This window comes from Camelina sativa, chromosome 4 (genome assembly GCF_000633955.1).
Source record: "Camelina sativa cultivar DH55 chromosome 4, Cs, whole genome shotgun sequence".
NCBI lineage: Eukaryota > Viridiplantae > Streptophyta > Magnoliopsida > Brassicales > Brassicaceae > Camelina > Camelina sativa.
In genome coordinates, this window is record NC_025688.1 from 24,224,444 (window position 1) to 24,244,597 (window position 20,154).

General features: G+C 38.1%; 4 protein-coding genes across 5 annotated transcripts; 3 read left to right on the plus strand and 1 right to left on the minus strand.

Moving 5' to 3' along the window:
* Window positions 2,122-4,205, plus strand: LOC104782183 (origin of replication complex subunit 2-like). 2 transcript variants are annotated; one of them, XM_010507044.2, is made up of 6 exons: window positions 2,123-2,340; window positions 2,432-2,566; window positions 2,651-2,757; window positions 2,989-3,121; window positions 3,223-3,514; window positions 3,678-4,205. In XM_010507044.2, the coding sequence occupies exons 2-6, from the start codon at window positions 2,432-2,434 to the stop codon at window positions 4,103-4,105; spliced, it is 1,095 nt and encodes a 364-aa protein (XP_010505346.1). In that variant the 5' UTR covers window positions 2,123-2,340; the 3' UTR covers window positions 4,106-4,205. The 2 variants fall into 2 exon arrangements, with proteins under 2 accessions (XP_019100481.1, XP_010505346.1); XM_019244936.1 differs by having other exon boundaries at window positions 2,122-2,566.
* LOC104782184 lies at window positions 4,242-6,501 on the minus strand. The gene has a single exon (XM_010507045.2). It carries the CDS (start codon window positions 5,939-5,941, stop codon window positions 4,457-4,459), a length of 1,485 nt encoding a protein of 494 aa, XP_010505347.1. The 5' UTR covers window positions 5,942-6,501; the 3' UTR covers window positions 4,242-4,456.
* Window positions 9,623-10,552, plus strand: LOC104782185 (RING-H2 finger protein ATL33-like). Its single transcript, XM_010507047.2, has one exon. It carries the CDS (start codon window positions 9,792-9,794, stop codon window positions 10,509-10,511), a length of 720 nt encoding a protein of 239 aa, XP_010505349.1. The 5' UTR covers window positions 9,623-9,791; the 3' UTR covers window positions 10,512-10,552.
* Window positions 10,820-13,024, plus strand: LOC104782186 (beta-glucuronosyltransferase GlcAT14C). Its single transcript, XM_010507048.2, has 4 exons — window positions 10,820-11,437; window positions 12,037-12,112; window positions 12,225-12,340; window positions 12,431-13,024. The coding sequence occupies exons 1-4, from the start codon at window positions 10,933-10,935 to the stop codon at window positions 12,889-12,891; spliced, it is 1,158 nt and encodes a 385-aa protein (XP_010505350.1). The 5' UTR covers window positions 10,820-10,932; the 3' UTR covers window positions 12,892-13,024.

Genomic DNA, 20,154 nt, shown 5'->3' on the forward strand with positions numbered 1-20,154 from the left:
CGAGCTTGCAAACTATTTAGGTCTTGTTGACAAAACTAAAGGCCTATTGGCAGCTATAGCCTTGTTCCAGAGAGTAGAACCAAACTTCGACAGAAATGACCCTCATGCCAAGAATTTGACTGCTTACCGGAAGATTTTGGAATGCTCCCACTCCCAGAGAGGAAACTACAGCTACTGTGTCTTGAGTGGCCGCGCGTTTCGACGTACCTCCGTTCCAGCTGTCCTGAGAGGCAAGTCTCGATATTTCGCCGCTCCAGCTGTCCTGAGAGTCCCGTCCTATTTTCCACATCTCTTTCGCCGAATCCCATCAAACAAATAACTTTTGCAGCTGATATGGATGATCGTGGCGGAATAATTTACAACATAGCAATGTCTTAATGAATAAAAGCACAGGTTTCAGAATTTTACTCTTTAATTCTGAATGGTTGGATCTTCTTTTTCTTTCTCTCCGTTGTTTTGAACTTTGAAATCGTTGTATCTTCTTAGTGTGCATTGCTGTGTGTTTCTGTTCATCTATATAATATCATCTCTTGATGCAATTTATTTATTTCTATGGCGCTTGTCAACTCTGCAATCCATATGATGATAAATTCACATTCGTTTTTTAACTATATAAGCTAAGAAACCACATATGGATTTTCGTTTCAATGCCCATCATCATCTTCATAGCCATTTTCGTTTATGATATCTATCCTTCTTGTCAAGTTTTTAAAACTTTGCAACCATATATGATATAAGATCCTTAAAAATTTAGACAGAGCACACAAACTGGGACAGAGCTAAGAAAAAGATACAGATTGATTCAAAGTTTCCAAAACCATTCATTTATTATGTTATTCATTTATTCGTTATTGCTTTATTGAAATTGCTTGGGTTATTCGCTGTATTAATTGGAGTTAGGGAATATAGATGTATTAAAAAAAAAAACGGGTTGGGTTGTTTCACCAAACGATCATTACATGGTTTCCAAATATACCATATGATCTATGGATTTTTGGTTTTCAGACGTCACAAAACAAAGATCAATTATGTAAAAAGCAAAAAAAACAAAGGAAAACAAATTGATTAGAAAGCCATCGATCTCTTAACTCATTTATTTATTCGTGTGGCATGTATTGTTGTGCCTTAAGCATCGTAATGGATTTGATTAGAGCTACTAATGAAGGGACTCAATATCATTGCAGCAAATCATGGGACACTAGTACTAGAAAAGCTACACGCCAACCAACAATTGGAAAACAAAAGCTAAATCAGTGGAGATAATAAATCAAGTAATACCATGCCAGTTTTCGATTGCGCAATGGCTCCATCAGTTATTGACTCACCTATTGATTGCTACTAAAATTGGTTATGTATTGTTGTTTTGGATTTAATCGCTTTGTATTGTTGTTTTGTTGACTTTGCTACTAAATTTGGTTTTGTACTGTTGACTTTGCTACTAAATTTGGCTTTGTATCGTTGACTTTGCTACTAAATTTAGTTAAGTCTCATTAATTTTGTTTTAGTCATTATATTCAGTAAACTAAATTTCTTAAATTATACAAATAAAATTGTTATTTTTAAATTATACACATTAAATTTTAAATCTCATTTAATAAAATAAGAGAAAAGAAAATATAGACTGTCCATAGGCAAAACAATTTGGACATGGTCTTTATTGGACACAAACCTGTTTTGGATCATTGTCCATTACAGTCTGCCCAAATTTCGCCCATAAAAAAATTGTCCATCTGGAAATCTTAACTATAAGCTAAGAAAACCACATATGGATCATCATCTTCATACCATTTTCTTTGTGCCATTATCAGTTTATATATCTATCCTTCTTGTCAAGTTTTTATAACTTAGATATGATAAGATAATTAAAAATTTAGACCATATATGAGATAAGATCCTTAAAAACAGAGCAAGAAAAAGAAACAGATTCATTCAAAGTTTCCAAAACCATTCAAAACATTCCAAATTAAAAAACACTAACCAAACCAGCTGTTAACCGACGGTTTATAATGTCGATCCGTGTGATTTTGTCAACATAGCATGTAGACCGTTGGATCTTTTGCCATCCGTGTCATATCTGATAATGGAACATGAACCGTTAGATTTAAAATGCCTGTGAAACGACGACGTCGTGTTGTAACCGGGAAACACGAAGAAGAAAAGCGCGGGAAAATCGAGACTGCATCTCATCGTCTTCGTAGGTCAATTTTTGTTGTCTTCTCCGCCTGCTAACTAAATCTAATCGTCGAAGTTCTTACCGGCGATCTGATCGGACACAAAATCGAATCCACGAACGATTCGTTGCCGTGATTTTGTTCGTGTAGGTGTCCGGATTTTATAAAGGTGATTTCTCGTTCGATATGGTGAAATTGAGTTATCCATTGCTATGTTGTTAGTTTCGTTCGATTGTTTCATTGTTTTGTTCCAAACGAAGATGGAGGACATTGACGACATAGAAGAAGAAGATGAGTTTGGTTTCTCAAGAAACTACTTTCTGGCAAAAGAATTGGGTGGGGCGAGTAAGCGATCAGCTCACAAGCTCTCTGATATTCATATTGTTGATGAGCAGGTGATTCTTTTTTGGATATTCTCTTCCCAATGTATGCTTTTTTGGTGATAAACTGATGGAGAAACGTTATGTGTGTGTTTTCAGGAGCTTAGAGAAACATCATCTAATATTGAAATGAAGCACGCTAAAGAGGTTTCTAAGCTTATGAGTGATTACAAGACTATGTACCCAAAGTGGGTCTTTGAGCTCAGGTGAGTAAAAAGGTTCTTTGCTTTTTGAATCTGAAATATCACTTATTGTAGAAACTGTTCAGAGGAATTTAACTTAGACATTGAGCGTGGACCTTCTCTTGTATTTCTTCTCTAGAAGTTAAGAGTCACCTATGCTCCATCTTAGTTTTGCCCGGAATCTGAAATATGTTTCATCCATCTGAATCGTCATACTTTTAGTGTGTCTTCATTTCATTTTGCTGCTACTTACAGGTGTGGCTTTGGCCTTCTAATGTATGGCTTTGGATCTAAGAAAGCTTTAATTGAAGATTTTGCTTCTGCTTCTTTGACTGAGTATTCCGTTGTGGTCATCAACGGCAACCTCCCTTCCGTAAATCTAAAACAGGTTCTCTTTTGTCTGTTTGGATGCAGTATGTTCTTCACAGGTTGGAAAGAAATTCGCTTTAGGTAATAGCAAAATCGTCTTTTCAATGTTTGTAAATTCAGGTTCTTTTAGCATTAGCTGAACTTCTGTCCGAGCTGTTGAAGTCTAGAAGAAAGAGTTCTGGGAGCGTCTCTAAAGGTCAAGAAACATCTCCTTTACGCTCCGTAGATGACATTCTTTCCTTTCTACATGCCCCACAGTCTGAAGATAAAGACTGCTTCATATGCGCTGTTGTCCATAACATTGACGGCCCTGCTCTTAGGGATCCCGAATCACAACAAACTCTTGCCCGGCTTGCTTCCTGTTCGCACATACGCCTTGTTGCCTCTATTGACCATGTCAACGCTCCATTATGTAAGCATTACTCTCCATCTTTCTCTGTATATCTTCTGCTAATTGCTCATCATGACTGAGGTCTGTTATCATTATTTATGTTCACTGCCATCTGTCCAATACTTTAAATATCTTCTGTATTGCTTCTTTGTCCTGAGGCGATGTTTCTTGTATCCATTGGCAGTGTGGGATAAGAAAATGGTGCACACTCAGTTTAACTGGCTATGGCACCATGTTCCAACATTTGCGCCATACAATGTGGAAGGTGTATTCTTTCCATTGGTTCTTGCACAGGGAAGCACAGCCCAAACCGCCAAAACAGCAGCCATTGTCTTACAGAGTTTAACGCCAAACGCTCAGAACGTCTTCAAGATTCTTGCTGAGTACCAACTTTCTCACCCAGATGAAGACGGAATGCCCACTGATGATCTGTATTCAGCCTCTCGAGAACGCTTCTTTGTGAGCAGTCAAGTGACTTTGAACTCACATCTTACGGAATTTAAAGACCACGAACTGGTTAAGACCAAGAGGAACTCTGATGGACAAGAGTGTCTGAATGTACCTCTCTCTTCGGATGCACTTCGACAGCTCTTGCTTGATCTCAATCAGTAGCCTTAAACTGTATCTGATATGATTCGTTTTTTATTGCTTGAACGAGCTATTATACTTTGAAATGGTTACATATTTAAACTTAAGAGAATGTTACAGTCAACCCTCAAAGCTTTTACTGTGGTAAATTAGTAATATCTTAAATCATGACAAATTTTCTTTCTTTGTACTGTACAAACACAAATTGAATCAGGGTTGATTCCAACGCATCGTACACACAGCTTGCAATGAGATGAAAAATCCTATTAAAATTTAAAACGCCTATATATGAGTGGCCATTGGCCAATATCAATGAGAGATGACTCCTATAATAAGCTATTACAAACAAAGGAAACTGGACATATGCTTCTCTTTTTATGTCAGCATAAGATCGTTTCCACTGAGATGAGGACGGAGACACACCCGCACCTCATGCTCTTCCGGGCCAGCTCTTAGTTTCGGAACAAGTATCTCAAGAACTGATCCAGGTCCATCATAATACGCTTCAATGTTTGCATCTTCTGGGATCCGGGTTGATAACGGGACCTCTCTGACAAATTCTCCTGGTGGGCAGTGCTCAGAGGCTGGATCAGTCAACTTGAATGTTCTATCATGTCTCTTTATAAAAGGTACACGCGATGTGCTGATGCATGAAACTTTTATGATTCCGTGTGCGAGAGTGTTCCTCCACGAGACTTTAACGCTGTTTAAATCAACAAAAGGAAGGCTGATTATGATCAAGTAGCCTTCTTCATCCTCGTAGATCGTTTTTGCAGCAGTAACAGGTCCATAAACGTTTTTCATGGCTCCACTAAACTCGTTTGACCAATTTGGTAGCTCGTTCTGGTGAGCTTCGATAACAGGAGGTATCGGGTTCACGGTTAAGCAACATTCCTCCTCATGGATCCCATTTGAGAACAAGTCCTTCCTCTTCTTATGGCTTGAGGGAGACAGATCAGTTGCTTCACCATTTGAATGGTTGGATGGTTGAGTTGAGAGATTGAGCCCCGATCCATTGAGTAATTTCTTAGAGTGGCTTGCAGAAGGATTCTTCAAAGACGGTGTAGGCCTCTCGAGCTCAAAGTCAGTGTTGGGAAGGTTTCTCCACGAACCAAAGTCACTAGCTTCAGGTGGAATGGTGAAATTCAAATCACGACCCGTAAGCTCCATCCACCTTTTCCTCTCTTCCTCATCAAGACACGTGAGGTTTGGCAAAGGAACAAGCTCAATCCCGTGAACACACTGCGGATTTGACAAACCTCTGTAGTGCTTCCTCTGCATTCTATGAGACCTTACAAAACCTTTCTCAACACTAAATGGAAACAAACGATCCCCTTGTCTCGAATGCCCGTTCATGTAACTCCTCAACTGCATCTTGCCAAGCGCATTCTCAGGTCTTTCCTTAAAAACCCACATATACATGTTCTCCATATCATGCTGAACTAGAAACACATCAAGCTTCAAATCTGACTTGTCAAAACCAGAGATCCCATTGCTATCCCTAACTATTTTCGCCTTTGACTTCTCGTTCAACGCAGGCTTGAAGTAGAAACTGAAGAAAAACCAGGCACCCCACACACTATCAACCCGCTTAGCACATTTCCTCCCAACCTTAGGCACAACACTCATGTAATTCTCAGTCTCATAAGCCTGTGAACCTAACCCAACATCCAAAATGTCACAAGAATCCAAGTTCCAAGGCTGAGGAGGAGGACTTCGCTCAGCTGAGAGAGGCAAATTGATATCAGGAGGGCCAGAAAGAAGAGATTGCCTGTTATTATTCATCTCCAAATCAAGCTCCTCGTGAGAAGAAGCACTAGAATCCATAGACAAGAGAGTCGAAGGATGATGATTCTCCATTGAGTCAAAGACGTTAAACAAAAGTATCTACCTTTTTTCAACTCACACCAGAGACAAATCTCATAACCCCAATAACAATAACAACACTTGCAATTCTCATCTTCCTCTCCTAAAGACAAACACTTTCTAAAAGAGGAACCAAACTACTTAAAATATATACCTAGAACACTCCTTATCTCAATCGAACTCTAAAACACCTAAATTCCCAATCTTTCAGCTGTAATAATTAGTAAACACACAACTCCAATGAGACTAATCGTAAAAACCTATAACAGGAAGCTCCCTAGTCTTCTCAGATACTGATGAATCGTCACAAACCAACAAAGAAAACGGACACTTTTGAAGAAGAGATGCAAAAAAGGAGTTTTTTTTTGGTTCCCTTGTGGAATAAATACAGATAAACATAGAAAGAGGATGAAGCTAAGATGAGCACGATGCAGATGGTATCGTCATCATCGTCGCCAACACAACAAAATCTTGATTTTTTCTTCTTCTTCCTCTTTTTTTTTTTCTAGAGAGAGAGAGGAAGATACGAACCCGACGGAAGTAAACGCCTGCCCTGGATGGCACCGTGGAGACTTTCCTCCGTTACTTAACGGTGACGATGAATAGTTTATTGATACTTTTTGGTTTTGATTACACGCCGTCAACTATGTACAGTCTTGGTTCTAATTTTTTTTTTTTTTTAAGAAATTTATAAAATTTGTTTAAAATATATTTGGTGATAAGAAGAAGAGTATATAAATTATTTTTGGTTTTCAAACTAACAAGTAACAACGTTGGATTTGTGGTAAATAAAAGAAGAACAACATACACTAATACATCGTTGTCTAAATTGTCTTTATCTTTGTGCTCTTTATATGTTCTAACCTTTTTCTCAATCAAACAAAACTTCATGAATTTGATATTATGGATTTTTTTTTTTTTGCCTTGTATAGAACAGATAATCCATGTGATTATCTAATGGGTTAACGTCTCACTACAATATATTTAGGTCATACCAAAACTTGATTTATTTTTCTTTTAACGATATCAAAACTTGACTTTCTTTAGTTTCAAAATTGATATCAAAACTATTAAAACAAAATAAAGTAGAATAATAATAATAATAACTAACAATTTTCAAATATAAGTCATTTAAATCATGAACTTTCAAATGTAGGCTATTTAAACTATGAACTTTCAAATTTAGGTCAATTAAGCAAACATTGTTGAAGCTCATCTAAAACATTAACTTTTATTTACATAAATTTTTAGACATTCTAGTAATTTCCCTGATTGCTAGGACTTGGAGGACTTCTTTGTTACCTTTATGGAAGAGTCTAACCAAAATGTCAACTTGGAGAGATTCAAGAGGGTTTAGGACGTCGACGCCGATGCCGAAGAACATTGTGACCCTGAGGTTGAAATTCATGCTCACAAACTCAAGTATATGAGTATCATCAATTACCAATCTGAGAGCTTCATAGTTCACAGTATTGGTCCTTATGCAAAGGTGAACATCGATCTTAACTTTGATGTGGAGGAGTATGATGATGATGATACTATGATCAGTGGTTTTCTCAATGCCATATCAATAGTCCGTGAAATGACAATCTCTGCTCAAACGCTAGAGATACGTATCAAGCTTTATTCATTGATCACTAACACAACTTTCTTAATTATGAAAATTTTCTTTCTCAATACACAGAAGATTGCTGATTATTACAGATTGGATCCGCTACCTCACTTCTTTAACTTGACTTGCTTGAATGCTTTGTTTCCTGAGTCTTCTTGGGAAATGTTTGCAACGTTTCTTGGTTACTGCCTGAATCTGAACTCACTCGACTTGCATCCATCATTTCCTTTGCTTTTGTAAAATTACATTTTGAGATTCATGTCCAACAATGAAGAACTAAATTTTCCTTGGTGTTGTTGTATCATCAGGAATTTGACGGCCTTCTAGAGACAAAGAACATTAAACACTCATTTGTTCCTCAGTGTTTCAAGTCATCCCTCAAGTTTGTTCTATTGAAGATACCAACCACAGTTACAAAGACATCAAGCAAGATGCAACTAGCAAAATACTTTATAAGGAAGTGTCTATTTTTGAAGAAACTAATGCTAAATGAAAGTTTTGGAAACGTCATCAATAAAGTCAGAAAGATTCCAAAACGGGCTACAAGGTGTGAAGGTGTCATGCTAAATCCAACTTACCAATGATGTACGAAGACATGTTCATTCCAAAATTACTTGATCAGTAATTAAGTGTAAGACCTTTTAGACTTTTTGTAGACATGGGTCTTGGGTCTGACCAAGAAGTTATGGAAGTAGATGAACTTGGGGTTTTTTTTGGTTTAGTTGAATTTTGATGGTTTGATCGACTTTGGTGGAATTTTCAGTGGTTTAAGTCTTACACTTAATTACTGGTTGAATTTTGATGGTTTGATCGACTTTGGTAGAATCTTCAGTAGATGAACTTGGGTTTTTTTTGCCTTGTATAGAAGATGTAATCCATGTGGTTAAGGTCTCTCTACAATATATTTAGGTCATACTGAAATTTGATTTATTTTTCTTTCAACGTTCTGATATGTCCCAATCAATCATAAACAAATTATGAGAGGTAGTAAAAGAAATTTATCTAGTAATTTATATTGATTTTTTTTTCTTAAGTAGAAATCTACATTTAAGAATTAGGATCAAACTGTGGGCACAGATTTTGACTCTCTTTAATTTCAAAACTGATATCATAACTTTTAAAACAAAATAAAGTAGAATAATAATAATAATAATAATAATAATAATAATAATAATAATAATATTATTATTATTATTATTATTATTATTATTAATAACTTAGTTGTCCAACCATATTGCTGATATCGATTTGAATAAAACTTTCAAAACTTCTCGTAATATTTTTTTTTACTCATCTTAAATTCATAACATTACACATTATATATTTTGACAAGTACAAACAGGTAAAAGTAAAACCCATAAAATCCATCATCACTATACTCCACTACACCTCAAAGCTCAAATTAGTGGTCTATTATTACCTATTTGGTCTATACTATATAAAATAGAAATAGAAGTTTTTTTATTTTATATATTTAGTAATTCATCAAAATTGGAAAAAAACTACAAAAAAGTAACTACTATTATATTATTAATTAATAATTATATATACTTTTAATTAATATGTTATAATATATTAAAAGTTATATATATAGAAACAGTAATATATATGTAAACTAAGAATAGGAATTTTTAAAGAATTGAATCAAGATGGACACAAGAAAAGGATGTCTAAAATTAGCTTATATATAACCAAAAGTCCAAAACCAAGAGCCATAGATAGAGAAATATAAAGGCTGGAAATAAAAGAATAAATAATTTTGGTGGCACCGACAAACCACCAAATGTCCAACCACTACTGCCATGTAACCATCATAACAAAACACCAAAGAAGATCCTTCTTCATCTTTAATTATCACTTGTGTTAAAAAAAAAAAAAAGAGTACGAAATACATATACTAGAATTACAATAAGGACACGCTATCAAAATTAAATAAACCAATGAAAGAGATTTATTACTTTGTTATGTAAGCGTAATTAAAATAGTTACGATTACGAAAGTGATTGTTGCATACAGTACGAGATTAGCAAATTAATACAACCGCTAAGCTGTAAGTGAATAAACTGAATAGTGAATACTACTATTTAATTTTGTTGTTACAAATACAATTATTTAATTTTGACCTTTCGCCAAAGAAAAAAACAGAAAAACAAACTTAGTTAGTAATAAGAAGCACTATCCATTATTATTATTATCAGCTCGTCCCCCACCACATTTCATATTCACATAATTATGTTCAATAATTCAACAACAACCTTCGGCTCCAGCTCCGGCTACGGCGCCGTCGTCCCAACTCCCGCCGTTACTGTTCCCGACACCGTCTTTCCCGGCACCACCATCACTACCAATTCAACCTTCATCATCTTCGGACCTCCACCACCGTTCCCAGCTCCTCCACGAAGCATCGACCTCTCTCCTCTCAAACTAATCTTTGCCGTCATCGCAATCGTCGCCGTTCCCGCTTTAGTTTACGCTCTCTTCTTCACCGTCCCTTGCTCTTCTTCCTCCCGACGCAACTCCTCTTCCTCACGCCGCAGCAGCAGCACAACCTCGTCCTCCAACGACGTCACCGTCGACATCACCTCACCGACCACCACCGTAGTATCTCCTCCTGAATCCGGCGATAAATTCCAAAAGGAGAAACATTCGAAAGAGATCGGAAACGAGTGCACGGTGTGTCTCTACGTAATCACCGACGGTGAAAAAATACGGCGGCTTACGTGTGACCACGCTTTCCACGTGGATTGTATTGAAGAGTGGCTTCAAGATCATCCTAATTGTCCCATTTGCCGAGCTGAAGTCCCTGTTAAACAACAGAGCACCGAAACCGCAGCAGCTGCCAACGTTACTACTGTTAACGCGAATCGCAGCGGTGGAAACCGTCGCGTTTCGGCCACTAATAGAGATGACGATTGGCGTCAAGGCTTACCTGATGCTTCTAGTTTAGTTTGAATTTTTTTTAATATAAAAATTAAATATAATTTATTTCTCGATTTTGCTATTTTCCACATTTTTTTATATATAGATATTTTGTAAAACAAATTACGTCAATTTCGAAAAAAAATTATGTCCGTTAAATTTTATTTTATTTGGTTGCTTCGTAACTCCGTAAGTGTGTATCTGTGTGAGTGATGTGAAATCTGACGTTGACTCACAGCAAGCTCCTAAGATTAATCGGACGGTCACTAATTCATCCACGTCTTCTCTTAACAAAGACGACGGCGTTTTTGGTATTTCACCAACCGATTTAATATTTTCAAAATTAAAAAAACTAAACTTTCGTCTTCTTCTTCCCGGCGTTACTCTCTCTCTCCACCGTCGGGTCAGATCTAGAGACGGATATGCCCCGGAGAGAAACCTATACGATTAAAACATGAAAAGATCTCACATTACTTCTCCTCGTTCTTATTCTCGACCGGTGGTTACAGTATTCGGCGTTTTACTTTTATTTCTTCTGGGTTTAACACTAACCTCTCGAAAACCTTCAGATTCATCCTCCGGTTTAACCCCAAACCGAATCCTAACCGGAGAATCGAAGATTCCGAGGCTAGCTTATCTGGTAACGGGGACGAAAGGAGATGGGAAACGTGTGAAGAGGCTGTTGAGAGCGATACACCATCCGAGAAATTACTATCTTCTTCATTTGGACCTCGAAGCTTCCGATGAAGAGAGGATGGAGCTTGCTAAGTATGTGAGATCGGAGAAGAAGAAGTTTGGGAATGTTATGGTCGTTGGTTTGGCTGATTTGGTTACGGAGAAAGGTCCGACGATGTTAGCTAGTACGCTTCATGGTGTTGCGATTTTTTTGAAGAAAGCTAAGGATTGGGATTGGTTTATTAATCTTAGCTCTTCTGATTACCCTCTCATGCCTCAAGATGGTAACTTTTTTGCTCAATCTTTAAAACAAATTTCATAAAATCTTTTTGCTTCATGTTTTGGTGGTGATAAGTTCATTGGAGATTCAAAGTGAAATTGTTCTTGTTCTGTAATCCAATATCAAATTAGGTGTATACAATGTTCATTTGTATAGGAGGAAATAGGAAAATTGTATGAAACAAAAGCCTTATGTATTTGATTTGGCGCATGGTTTTGTTGGTTGTCTTTGTAGACAATGTTGTATTGTATAGGAATCAAGAAAATCTTAATGCTTTTGAATTTGATTGTCCTCTTAACTTGATTTCATGTCTCTTGTTTGAGAATGCTTACTACTCAAATCACTTCCCCTCTGTTTGATGCGTCCTTCAATGTAGTCCGATCAGTTGACTTGCTGTCTTCTTGCACTATTGACTTCTACAAGAATTAGGAAGACTTATGATTATATATGTTTGGTTTGTTTCTCTGTATTGACTCTAACTAGACTCTGAACACTGGACTTGAATGTAAAACATGTGAAGGTGTCTAATTGTGGTTTTGGCTTGGACTTATCGATTCCTGTTTTATAGTTCAGTGATCTTATTGTACTTTTCGCTTGTTTCAGATATTTTGCACATCTTCTCATACTTGCCTCGCTACCTGAACTTCATTGAGCACACAAGCAACATCGGTTGGAAAGAGTGAGGGAGCTAATATTATGTATACCTACCTTGAAATGTCCTCTGTTTTAAATTTAGTATTTGATCATTTACGTTGCTTCTTGCATAGTATCTCTAATTGTAAGTTTTGCAGGAACCAAAGAGCAAGGCCTATCATTATCGATCCCGGCTTTTACCATTTGAAGAAGTCTGGTGTCTTTTGGGCTAAAGAACGGAGATCTTTGCCTGCTTCATTCAAACTTTTCATGGGTAAAAAAAAACACTTAATCTCATTTCATCTTCACTCTTATCCTAAGCGTATGATTGCCTCATTTTTGTGGATGAATCTTGTTCTAATAGGTTCAACCAGCGTAGCTTTAACAAGACCATTCCTCGAGTTCTGCATTTGGGGATGGGACAATCTCCCAAGAACGTTATTGATGTACTATACCAACTTCCTCTTATCATCCGAAGGCTATTTTCAGACAGTTGTGTGCAACAACAAAGATTATCAGAACACAACTGTTAACCACGACCTGCATTACACAAATTGGGATCCGCTTCTTCAACAGCGCGCCTTGAATCTAACGGTTGAGAATTTCTTGGATATGGTCCAAAGCGGGGCTCCATTCGCAAGGCAGTTTCGAGAGGATGATCTCTTACTCGATAAGATCGATACCGAGCTGTTGGGTCAAACAGAAAATGGATTGGGGTTGAAGACTCCTGAGGTTGTTAAGCCAACGGTGAGTTGGAAGAGGTTTGAGAAGCTCATGGTTAGGCTTCTTGACCATGAGAATTTCAGGGCTAAGCAATGTAAATAGTTCTTTTTTGTTGTCTTAACTCTTGATTGTTGATTTTGTATCATTCCGATCATTAATTTTTCGTGAAAGGTTTATTATTTTTGTATCTTTATTCTGGAATCTGGATCGTCTAAAGAAAAGAATTATACATTAACACTGATTTGTTTTAAAATGTCATCCTAAATATTGTTATCTTAATGTAATTTATTTTATCCAACAAATGACGGATCAAAAAGTTGGAATTCATACTTATTAATTTATCTATACTGAAACTTTTAGACCACACTCTACAATATTGTACTAGTTTGCCTACATATTACCAAAATATAGTTTGTTTGTAACATAGCTTCTATGATTGGTAAAGCGAAAAGAAGAAACAACTTGACTAGGAATAATACTTTGGACAGAAGAAATACATTATATATTTGTAACTTGGAGAATGATTGCACATACGAGTGCTTACACTGCAATTGAATAAATATTGTGGAACTGCATAACCATTCTATTGTGATCCTAAGTTACAAAATCAAAGCCATTACTTACCAAACTATATATTCCACACAAAATCTACGCCTATTCCAATGAACGAATATTAAATATTAGTTTTGTTTGCCATTTTGTAGTTACCACTAGCCTACTAGTTGATCCATATGTATCCATAACTGATAAAATCTATCGTAAAGCTAAACTAAAAACCGTATAAAAACACATATTTAAATCTGTAAATTAGTTTAGTTTGAAAGTGCAATATGGCTATGATGATAACAAGTAGCTGTCAAGTATTTCAGAGGACTGATATGCTGACATGACATAACGTGCTGACATGGAGAAAGATTATGAACGTGCTGACAAGATACATGGGAATAAAGGAAGAAAAGATCAAGATATATTCGAAGATATTGAGAGTATATTTGATAAGAATAAATAAGGGAAAATATTTTCTTAGGGATAAGGAATATTTACTTTTAGTTAGGATACACAAAGATCTAGGTTAGAGATTGTTTGTGGGGTTATAAGTAGGCGAGGGCTAGCCGCAAAAAGAGCCAGCACTCGTGGGATAAAGTTGTGAGTTTTGTAAATCTTCAAGCAAAGAAAAAAGGCTTTGAAGGTGAGTGTGTGGAGTATACTCTTTTAGATCTACACAAAGTGTTGTGTTAGATAGATAGGAGAGTGAGGTTTGTTTTTCAAGTCTTGTAAGAAACGAGGTGTTTTTATAAGATTGATTAAAAGCGTTTGCTTGGCGCGTACCAAGTGTGATCTTTGTGTGTTTGTGTTCTCTATACCTTAACAATTGGTATCAGAGCAGACACCTGATAAAAAGTCTGATATTTTTTTCAACAGGTGAGATCTTGCGACTAGGGTATGGAGAAATCACTGGAGGTTGTTACTTTACAAGGACAGTTGAAACTGGATCCGGAATGTTTCGGCTACTGGAAAGTATCTATCCAGCAGGTCATCTCAAGCATGGACATGGAAGCATGGTTTGCAGTGGAGGACGGTTGGTCTTATCCAACTGAGAAGAATGAAGATGGGGAATTGGTGCAGAAACACAGAAAGAAGTGGACAGCTGAAGAAAAGGCTGAGGCCAAACACAATTCGCAGGCATTGTCGTCCATCTTCAAATCTCTGCCAAGAGATATCTTCAACCAAGTCCAAGGTTGTGTGTCAGCTAAAGAGGCGTGGGACATTCTGGTTGTTACCTTTGAAGGAACTAGTAGAGTTAGACGCACAAGGCTGGACAATCTTGCATCTGACTTTGAAAATCTGCAAATGACTGAAACCGAATCTGTGGCTGATTATAGTAGTCGTTTGAGTGGTATTGCTTAAGAGTCTGTCGTTTTGGGTAAACGATACAAGGATAAGAAACTGGTCAAGAAATTCCTTAGAAGTTTACCTGACAAGTTTCAACCGCACAAGTCTGCAATTGATGTGTCTCTTGATTCTGATGAACTCAAGTACAATCAAGTTGTTGGGATGATGCAGGCGTTTGAGATGCAATTAAAGAAGAAAGAAAAAATGAATGCTAAGTCATTTGCACTTAAAGCTGCAGAGGAACAGAAGCTTGCTGAATCTCAGGAGCTTGAAGACGAAGAAAAGGTTGGTCTGTTGGTTAAGAAGTATTTTTGCAAGATGGAAAGAGGTCAGCGAAAGGGATCTACATCACTTGCAAGTGCAGATTCTGACAAGGGGTTCAGAAAGAATGATAAGTCGGAACGCCAGTGTGCTGAGTGTGAAGGATATGGGCATTACAAGGATGAGTGTCCAAACAAAAAACGGAAGCACTCCCTTGAGTGCTATGGATGCAAGGGGTTTGTCCATACCAAGACTGAAGACTGATTTTCCCTCCCAAGGAAATAATCAGAAGTCCTGCATCACTTGGAGTGAGAGTGATTCTGATGAAGAAGTTAACAAAGGTGAAATTTTGAACAACTTTGTGGCTCTGCTGGGAGTCATCGAGGAAGATGAAGAAAATGAAGTTTTGCTGCTGAAAGAAAACATTGACCCCAAAATTGAGTCGGACTCAGATGGGGAGGAGGCTGATTTGTCGATGGAAGATCAGATAAGACTTCTTATTCAGACCATTGTGAAAAAGACTCAAGATAACAGTGAGCTGACTGCCGAGAAAGACACGGTTCAGATGAACATTGCAATGCTGTCTAAGGAACTGAGTGAAGAAAAAGCCAAGTCACTAGGTCTTGAGAAGCAATTAGAAGAACAACTGAAGAACATCAGGATGCTGAGTAAAGGGACCAAAGATCTGGACATCTTCCTCAGCACTGGACAATCAAGCACTGCAAAGTGGGGTTTGGGGTATCAGGGAATCAGGTCAGACAAGTCCACGCAGTTTATTAAAGGTCAAAATTCTAAGCCAAAACTCAAAACACAACATGTTGCTTCAAACAAACAACTCCATCAGGTATCTAAGGTAAACCTTTATCCCAAGCGGATGATTATGCAGCGTGAGGTACCAGGGAGACAGCCGTATGGTCCACAGAGCTATCTCCAGTCTGCTCAGCAACCAGTTGGTCTCAACAGGAGAAGAGGATGCTGGTACTATGGTCATCTGAATCACTACAAGGTCCAGTGCTTCAAGTTTCAGAACCGTGTGACAAATATAGTGCAGAATGGTAGCTTCTACCCAGCCATTAGAAGAGTTAGTCAAGGGTATGCCAGGAAAGATGATCTCTACTGTCATGTGACATACACAGCAGATAGAAGTGAGGTTGATCAGGCCAAGTGGTATTTTGACAGCGGATGCTCCAGACATATGACAGGTGCTCTCGACAATTTGTCTCATGTAGAAAATGTTGCTGGTGGAAGAGTTACGTTTGGAGATGGAGGAAAGGGGGAAATCCGAGGGAAGGGTGCAACTAGTGGTGACACTCAACCTCAGCTGAAGGATGTATTCCTGGTAGATGGATTAAAGGCCAATCTGATCAGTTTCAGTCAATTGTGTGATGAAGGGTTAGATGTTACTTTCACCAAGAAGGATTGCAAAGCCATTGATCAACAAGGGTTTGTCAAACTCAGAGGTAGACGATCTGGGAATAATTGCTATATGTGGAAATCAGAAATGTCATGTCTTAATGCCACTGCTGAGTTAGACACAGAGCTGTGGCATCAGAAACTTGGTCATTTGAATGTTCGCACAATGTTGAAATTGGCAAACCAAGAAGTTGTACGCGGACTGCCAAAGCTGAAGGGTGACCCACACTTTGAATGTGGTCCATGCAACAAGGAAAAACAGATCAAAGCATCTCATGGGTCAATGACAGATATTCGCACAAGTCATGCTCTACAGTTGGTTCACATGGATCTGATGGGACCTATACAAGTTCAGAGTATCACTGGTCGACGATTCATCTTTGTGATGGTGGATGACTACACTCGCTACACCTGGATAAGGTTTTTTCGTGATAAATCTGATACTCTTGAGTGTTTTCGTATTCTTGCCTTGCAGATTCAAAGTTAGAAGTGTTCAATCGAAACCATTCGAAGCGATCATGGTGGTGAGTTTCAAAACGACAAGTTTGAGCAATTCTGTGGTCATCAAGGCATTACTCATAAGTACTCTGCACCAAGAACGCCATAACAGAATGGTGTTGTTGAACGGAAGAACAGAACGTTGCAAGAGATGGCACGAGCTATGCTACATGGCAATCAGGTGCCTCATCGGTTCTGGGATGAAGCTGTGAACACAGCCTGTTACATTATCAATCGTGTACATGTTCGCCCAGGGACCAGCAAGACTCCTTATGAGCTTTAGAAAGGGAAGTCTCCAACTGTTCATTATTTCCATGTGTTTGGATGCCTGTGTTATATTCTGAATGATAAGGATCAGTTGGGTAAGTTTGACTCCAAAAGTGATGAAGGTATATTTCTAGGTTATTCTGGATATATAGCATGGCCTTTCGTGTCTACAACAAACGTCTGAGATCTGTTCAGGAGACTGTCAATGTAGTGTTTGACGACACCTCATTCCTACGAGTGGCATTAATTCCTATTGTCTCCGACATGTACCTGGTAACTAGTGCTGAGAAGTCTGTGCCCGAAGTTGCCAGTCCTACTGTCTCTGCCAGACCTGTATCACCATCTGATTCAGATCCTGTGTCTTCTCAGGTTCACAGGAATCACTCCTCTACTGATGTTATAGGTGCGATTCGGGGGGGGGGTAGAGNGAGGGAAGCAGATTGATTTTGCTCAGCTGGCTGGGAAGAAGCAGAAGGCTGTTGTTCCGGAGTCTGTCTCTTAGGATTCTGATGTAGTACAATTTGCATGTTTTGTTTCCTCTATTGAGCCCAAAAATCACAAGGATGCGCTTCGTGATGAGTTCTGGATTGCTGCTATACAAGATGAGTTGGAAAAATTTGAACAAAGTGATGTTTGGGAGCTTACTCATCGTCCTGTTGGTGTCAACGTTGTAGGAACAAAGTGGATATTCAAGAACAAAAGTGATGCTAGTGGTTGCATTGTAAGGAACAAAGCAAGGTTGGTAGCTCAAGGTTATTCTCAAATTGAGGGAATCGATTTCGATGAAACTTTTGCTCCGGTGGCAAGGTTGGACTCAATCAGGTTTATGTTTGGGATGGCATGTGCTCTTAAGTTCACTTTGCATCAGATGGATGTTAAAAGTGCCTTTCTAAATGGAATACTGCAAGAGGAAGTTTATGTTGAGCAACCGAAGGGCTTTGAGAACTCGCAGCATCCTGAGCATGTTTATCGACTGAAGAAAGCCTTATATGGTCTAAAGCAGGCACCGCGAGCATGGTATGAGAGATTGACTATGTTTCAGATGGATCAAGGGTACAGTCGAGGTAATGTTGACAAAACGTTGTTTGTTCTCAACAGAAACAATGCTCTAATGTTCGTACAGATCTATGTGGATGACATTGTTTTTGGTTTTACCTCTCAGCCTCTTGTAAGAAAATTTGTGGATAGCATCTCTCAAGAGTTTGAAATGAGTATGGTGGGAGAACTAAAGTACTTTTTGGGATTGCAAGTTGAACAATCAGCTGATGGGATCTTTGTATCTCAAAGTACTTATGCTAAGGAGCTCGTACAACGTTTTGGCTTGGATAAGAGCAAAGAAGCAAAGATTCCAATGGGCGCAAACGACAAAATCTCTAAGGACGAAGAAGGGGAGGATGTAGATGAGAGATTATACAGAGGAATGATTGGAAGTCTATTGTATTTGCTGCTAGTCGACCAGACATATGTTTGTCAGTAGGGATCTGTGCACGCTATCAAGCCAAGCCCAAGATGTCACATTTACTGGCAGTAAAGAAGATCATCAAGTACATCAAAGGGACATTAGACTTTGGTATCTACTATACCAAGGATACCAACATCTGTCTGAGTGGGCAGGGTCTGTGGATGATCGTCGCAGCACAAGTGGAGGTTGTTTCTTCATGGGCAACAACCTAATATCATGGCACAACAAGAAACAAAACAGTGTTTCTCTATCAACTGTTGAGGCTGAGTACATTGCCTTAGGAAGTTGTTGCACAAAACTCCTTTGGATGCGGCAAATGGCTTCTGATTATGGTATGGATTCTGACACTCTGTTAATTCATTGTGATAATTTGAGTGCAATAAACATCTCTAAGAATCTTGTGCAGCATTCTAGAACTAAACACATAGATATTAGACGCCACTTTGTTTGTGAACTAGTTGAGGTGAAACTGATCGAGATTGACCATGTGAGCACTGATTTTCAGCTGGCTGATTTGTTTACCAAACCTTTGGACTTTAACAGATTCATTAATCTGAGAAAGTCTATTGGTGTCTGTGAATCTCTTTCTCTGAGTTGTGTTGATCTAAGATAGGAACATGAGTTAGGACAAATCATAGAAATCCTGGAATATATAGAAGATCAACACTCTGAAAAAGCTGTGGGAAATAGCTGCCGGTCTGTCAATCCTGTTAAACATTGTCATGATTTAAGGAGGTCAAAGAGCTGTGAAGAGACATGAACATTTATTCTCAGGTTTAATAACCTGTTGAAAGTCAAGCCTAGAATCAGTGATTGACAAAACCAAATGATGTCACTGAAGCTCAAGGTGATGAAGCAGTTATCAAGCGGTTGTGTGAAAAAAAAAAAAAAAAAACGTTGTGCTCTTCGAAGAGATGTTCTCCAGCTACCTTAACATGTTAGGATGGGCTAAAGATTAAAGGCATGTCAGTGTGAAAGACTATCCACATGCAACAGTTCTCTGATCTTCGACAATTCAAGAGGTTGTGATAGTTTCTAATGAAGGTTCTGAACAAGTGGTTGACTAGACAAATGTATGATTAGTGTTCTGATTTTTGTTTTTAATTCTCGTATGTGTTTAATTCTCGATCTGGGTTCCTTAGGGTTTATCATTAGTGGGTGTGTGTATATGTGTATCTGTGTTTGATTCATGAATCTGGTAAATTGGATAATAAGAAGGAAAGAACATGATTTATTGGTGCACTGTCATTAATTGTGATTATATGAATTTGCAAGAGAATGTGATATGAATAGGAAATAAATGCAGTGTACACCGATGGTTAATTGAGTATTTTCAGGATTGCCTCTTATTTTGGGACGAGACTGAGCAACCCATTGATTCTCATAAGCGTGTATAAAAGGAGCGGCTAGGGTTTTGAGTTTTCTCTTATCCTTGTAATTTCAGATCTTTGTCGATTAAGCTTCTAATCTCACTCTTCTTTGATTTTGCTCTCTAACTCTTGATCACTATGAAATGTGTGTTTAGCGATTTCCACTATGATTCTAGTTCGGATGAGGAGCTTCACACCCCT

Coding starts and splice junctions, on each gene's coding strand:
- LOC104782186 (XM_010507048.2), top strand. CDS start 10,933: ATGAAAAGATCTCACATTACTTCTCCTCGTTCTTATTCTCGACCGGTG. Junction 11,438..12,036: donor CCCTCTCATGCCTCAAGATG/GTAACTTTTTTG, acceptor CGCTTGTTTCAG/ATATTTTGCACATCTTCTCA. Junction 12,341..12,430: donor TTCATTCAAACTTTTCATGG/GTAAAAAAAAAC, acceptor TTGTTCTAATAG/GTTCAACCAGCGTAGCTTTA.
- LOC104782184 (XM_010507045.2), bottom strand. CDS start 5,941: ATGGAGAATCATCATCCTTCGACTCTCTTGTCTATGGATTCTAGTGCT.
- LOC104782185 (XM_010507047.2), top strand. CDS start 9,792: ATGTTCAATAATTCAACAACAACCTTCGGCTCCAGCTCCGGCTACGGC.
- LOC104782183 (XM_019244936.1), top strand. CDS start 2,384: ATGTTGTTAGTTTCGTTCGATTGTTTCATTGTTTTGTTCCAAACGAAG. Junction 3,122..3,222: donor CTTCCGTAAATCTAAAACAG/GTTCTCTTTTGT, acceptor TTGTAAATTCAG/GTTCTTTTAGCATTAGCTGA. Junction 3,515..3,677: donor CCATGTCAACGCTCCATTAT/GTAAGCATTACT, acceptor ATCCATTGGCAG/TGTGGGATAAGAAAATGGTG.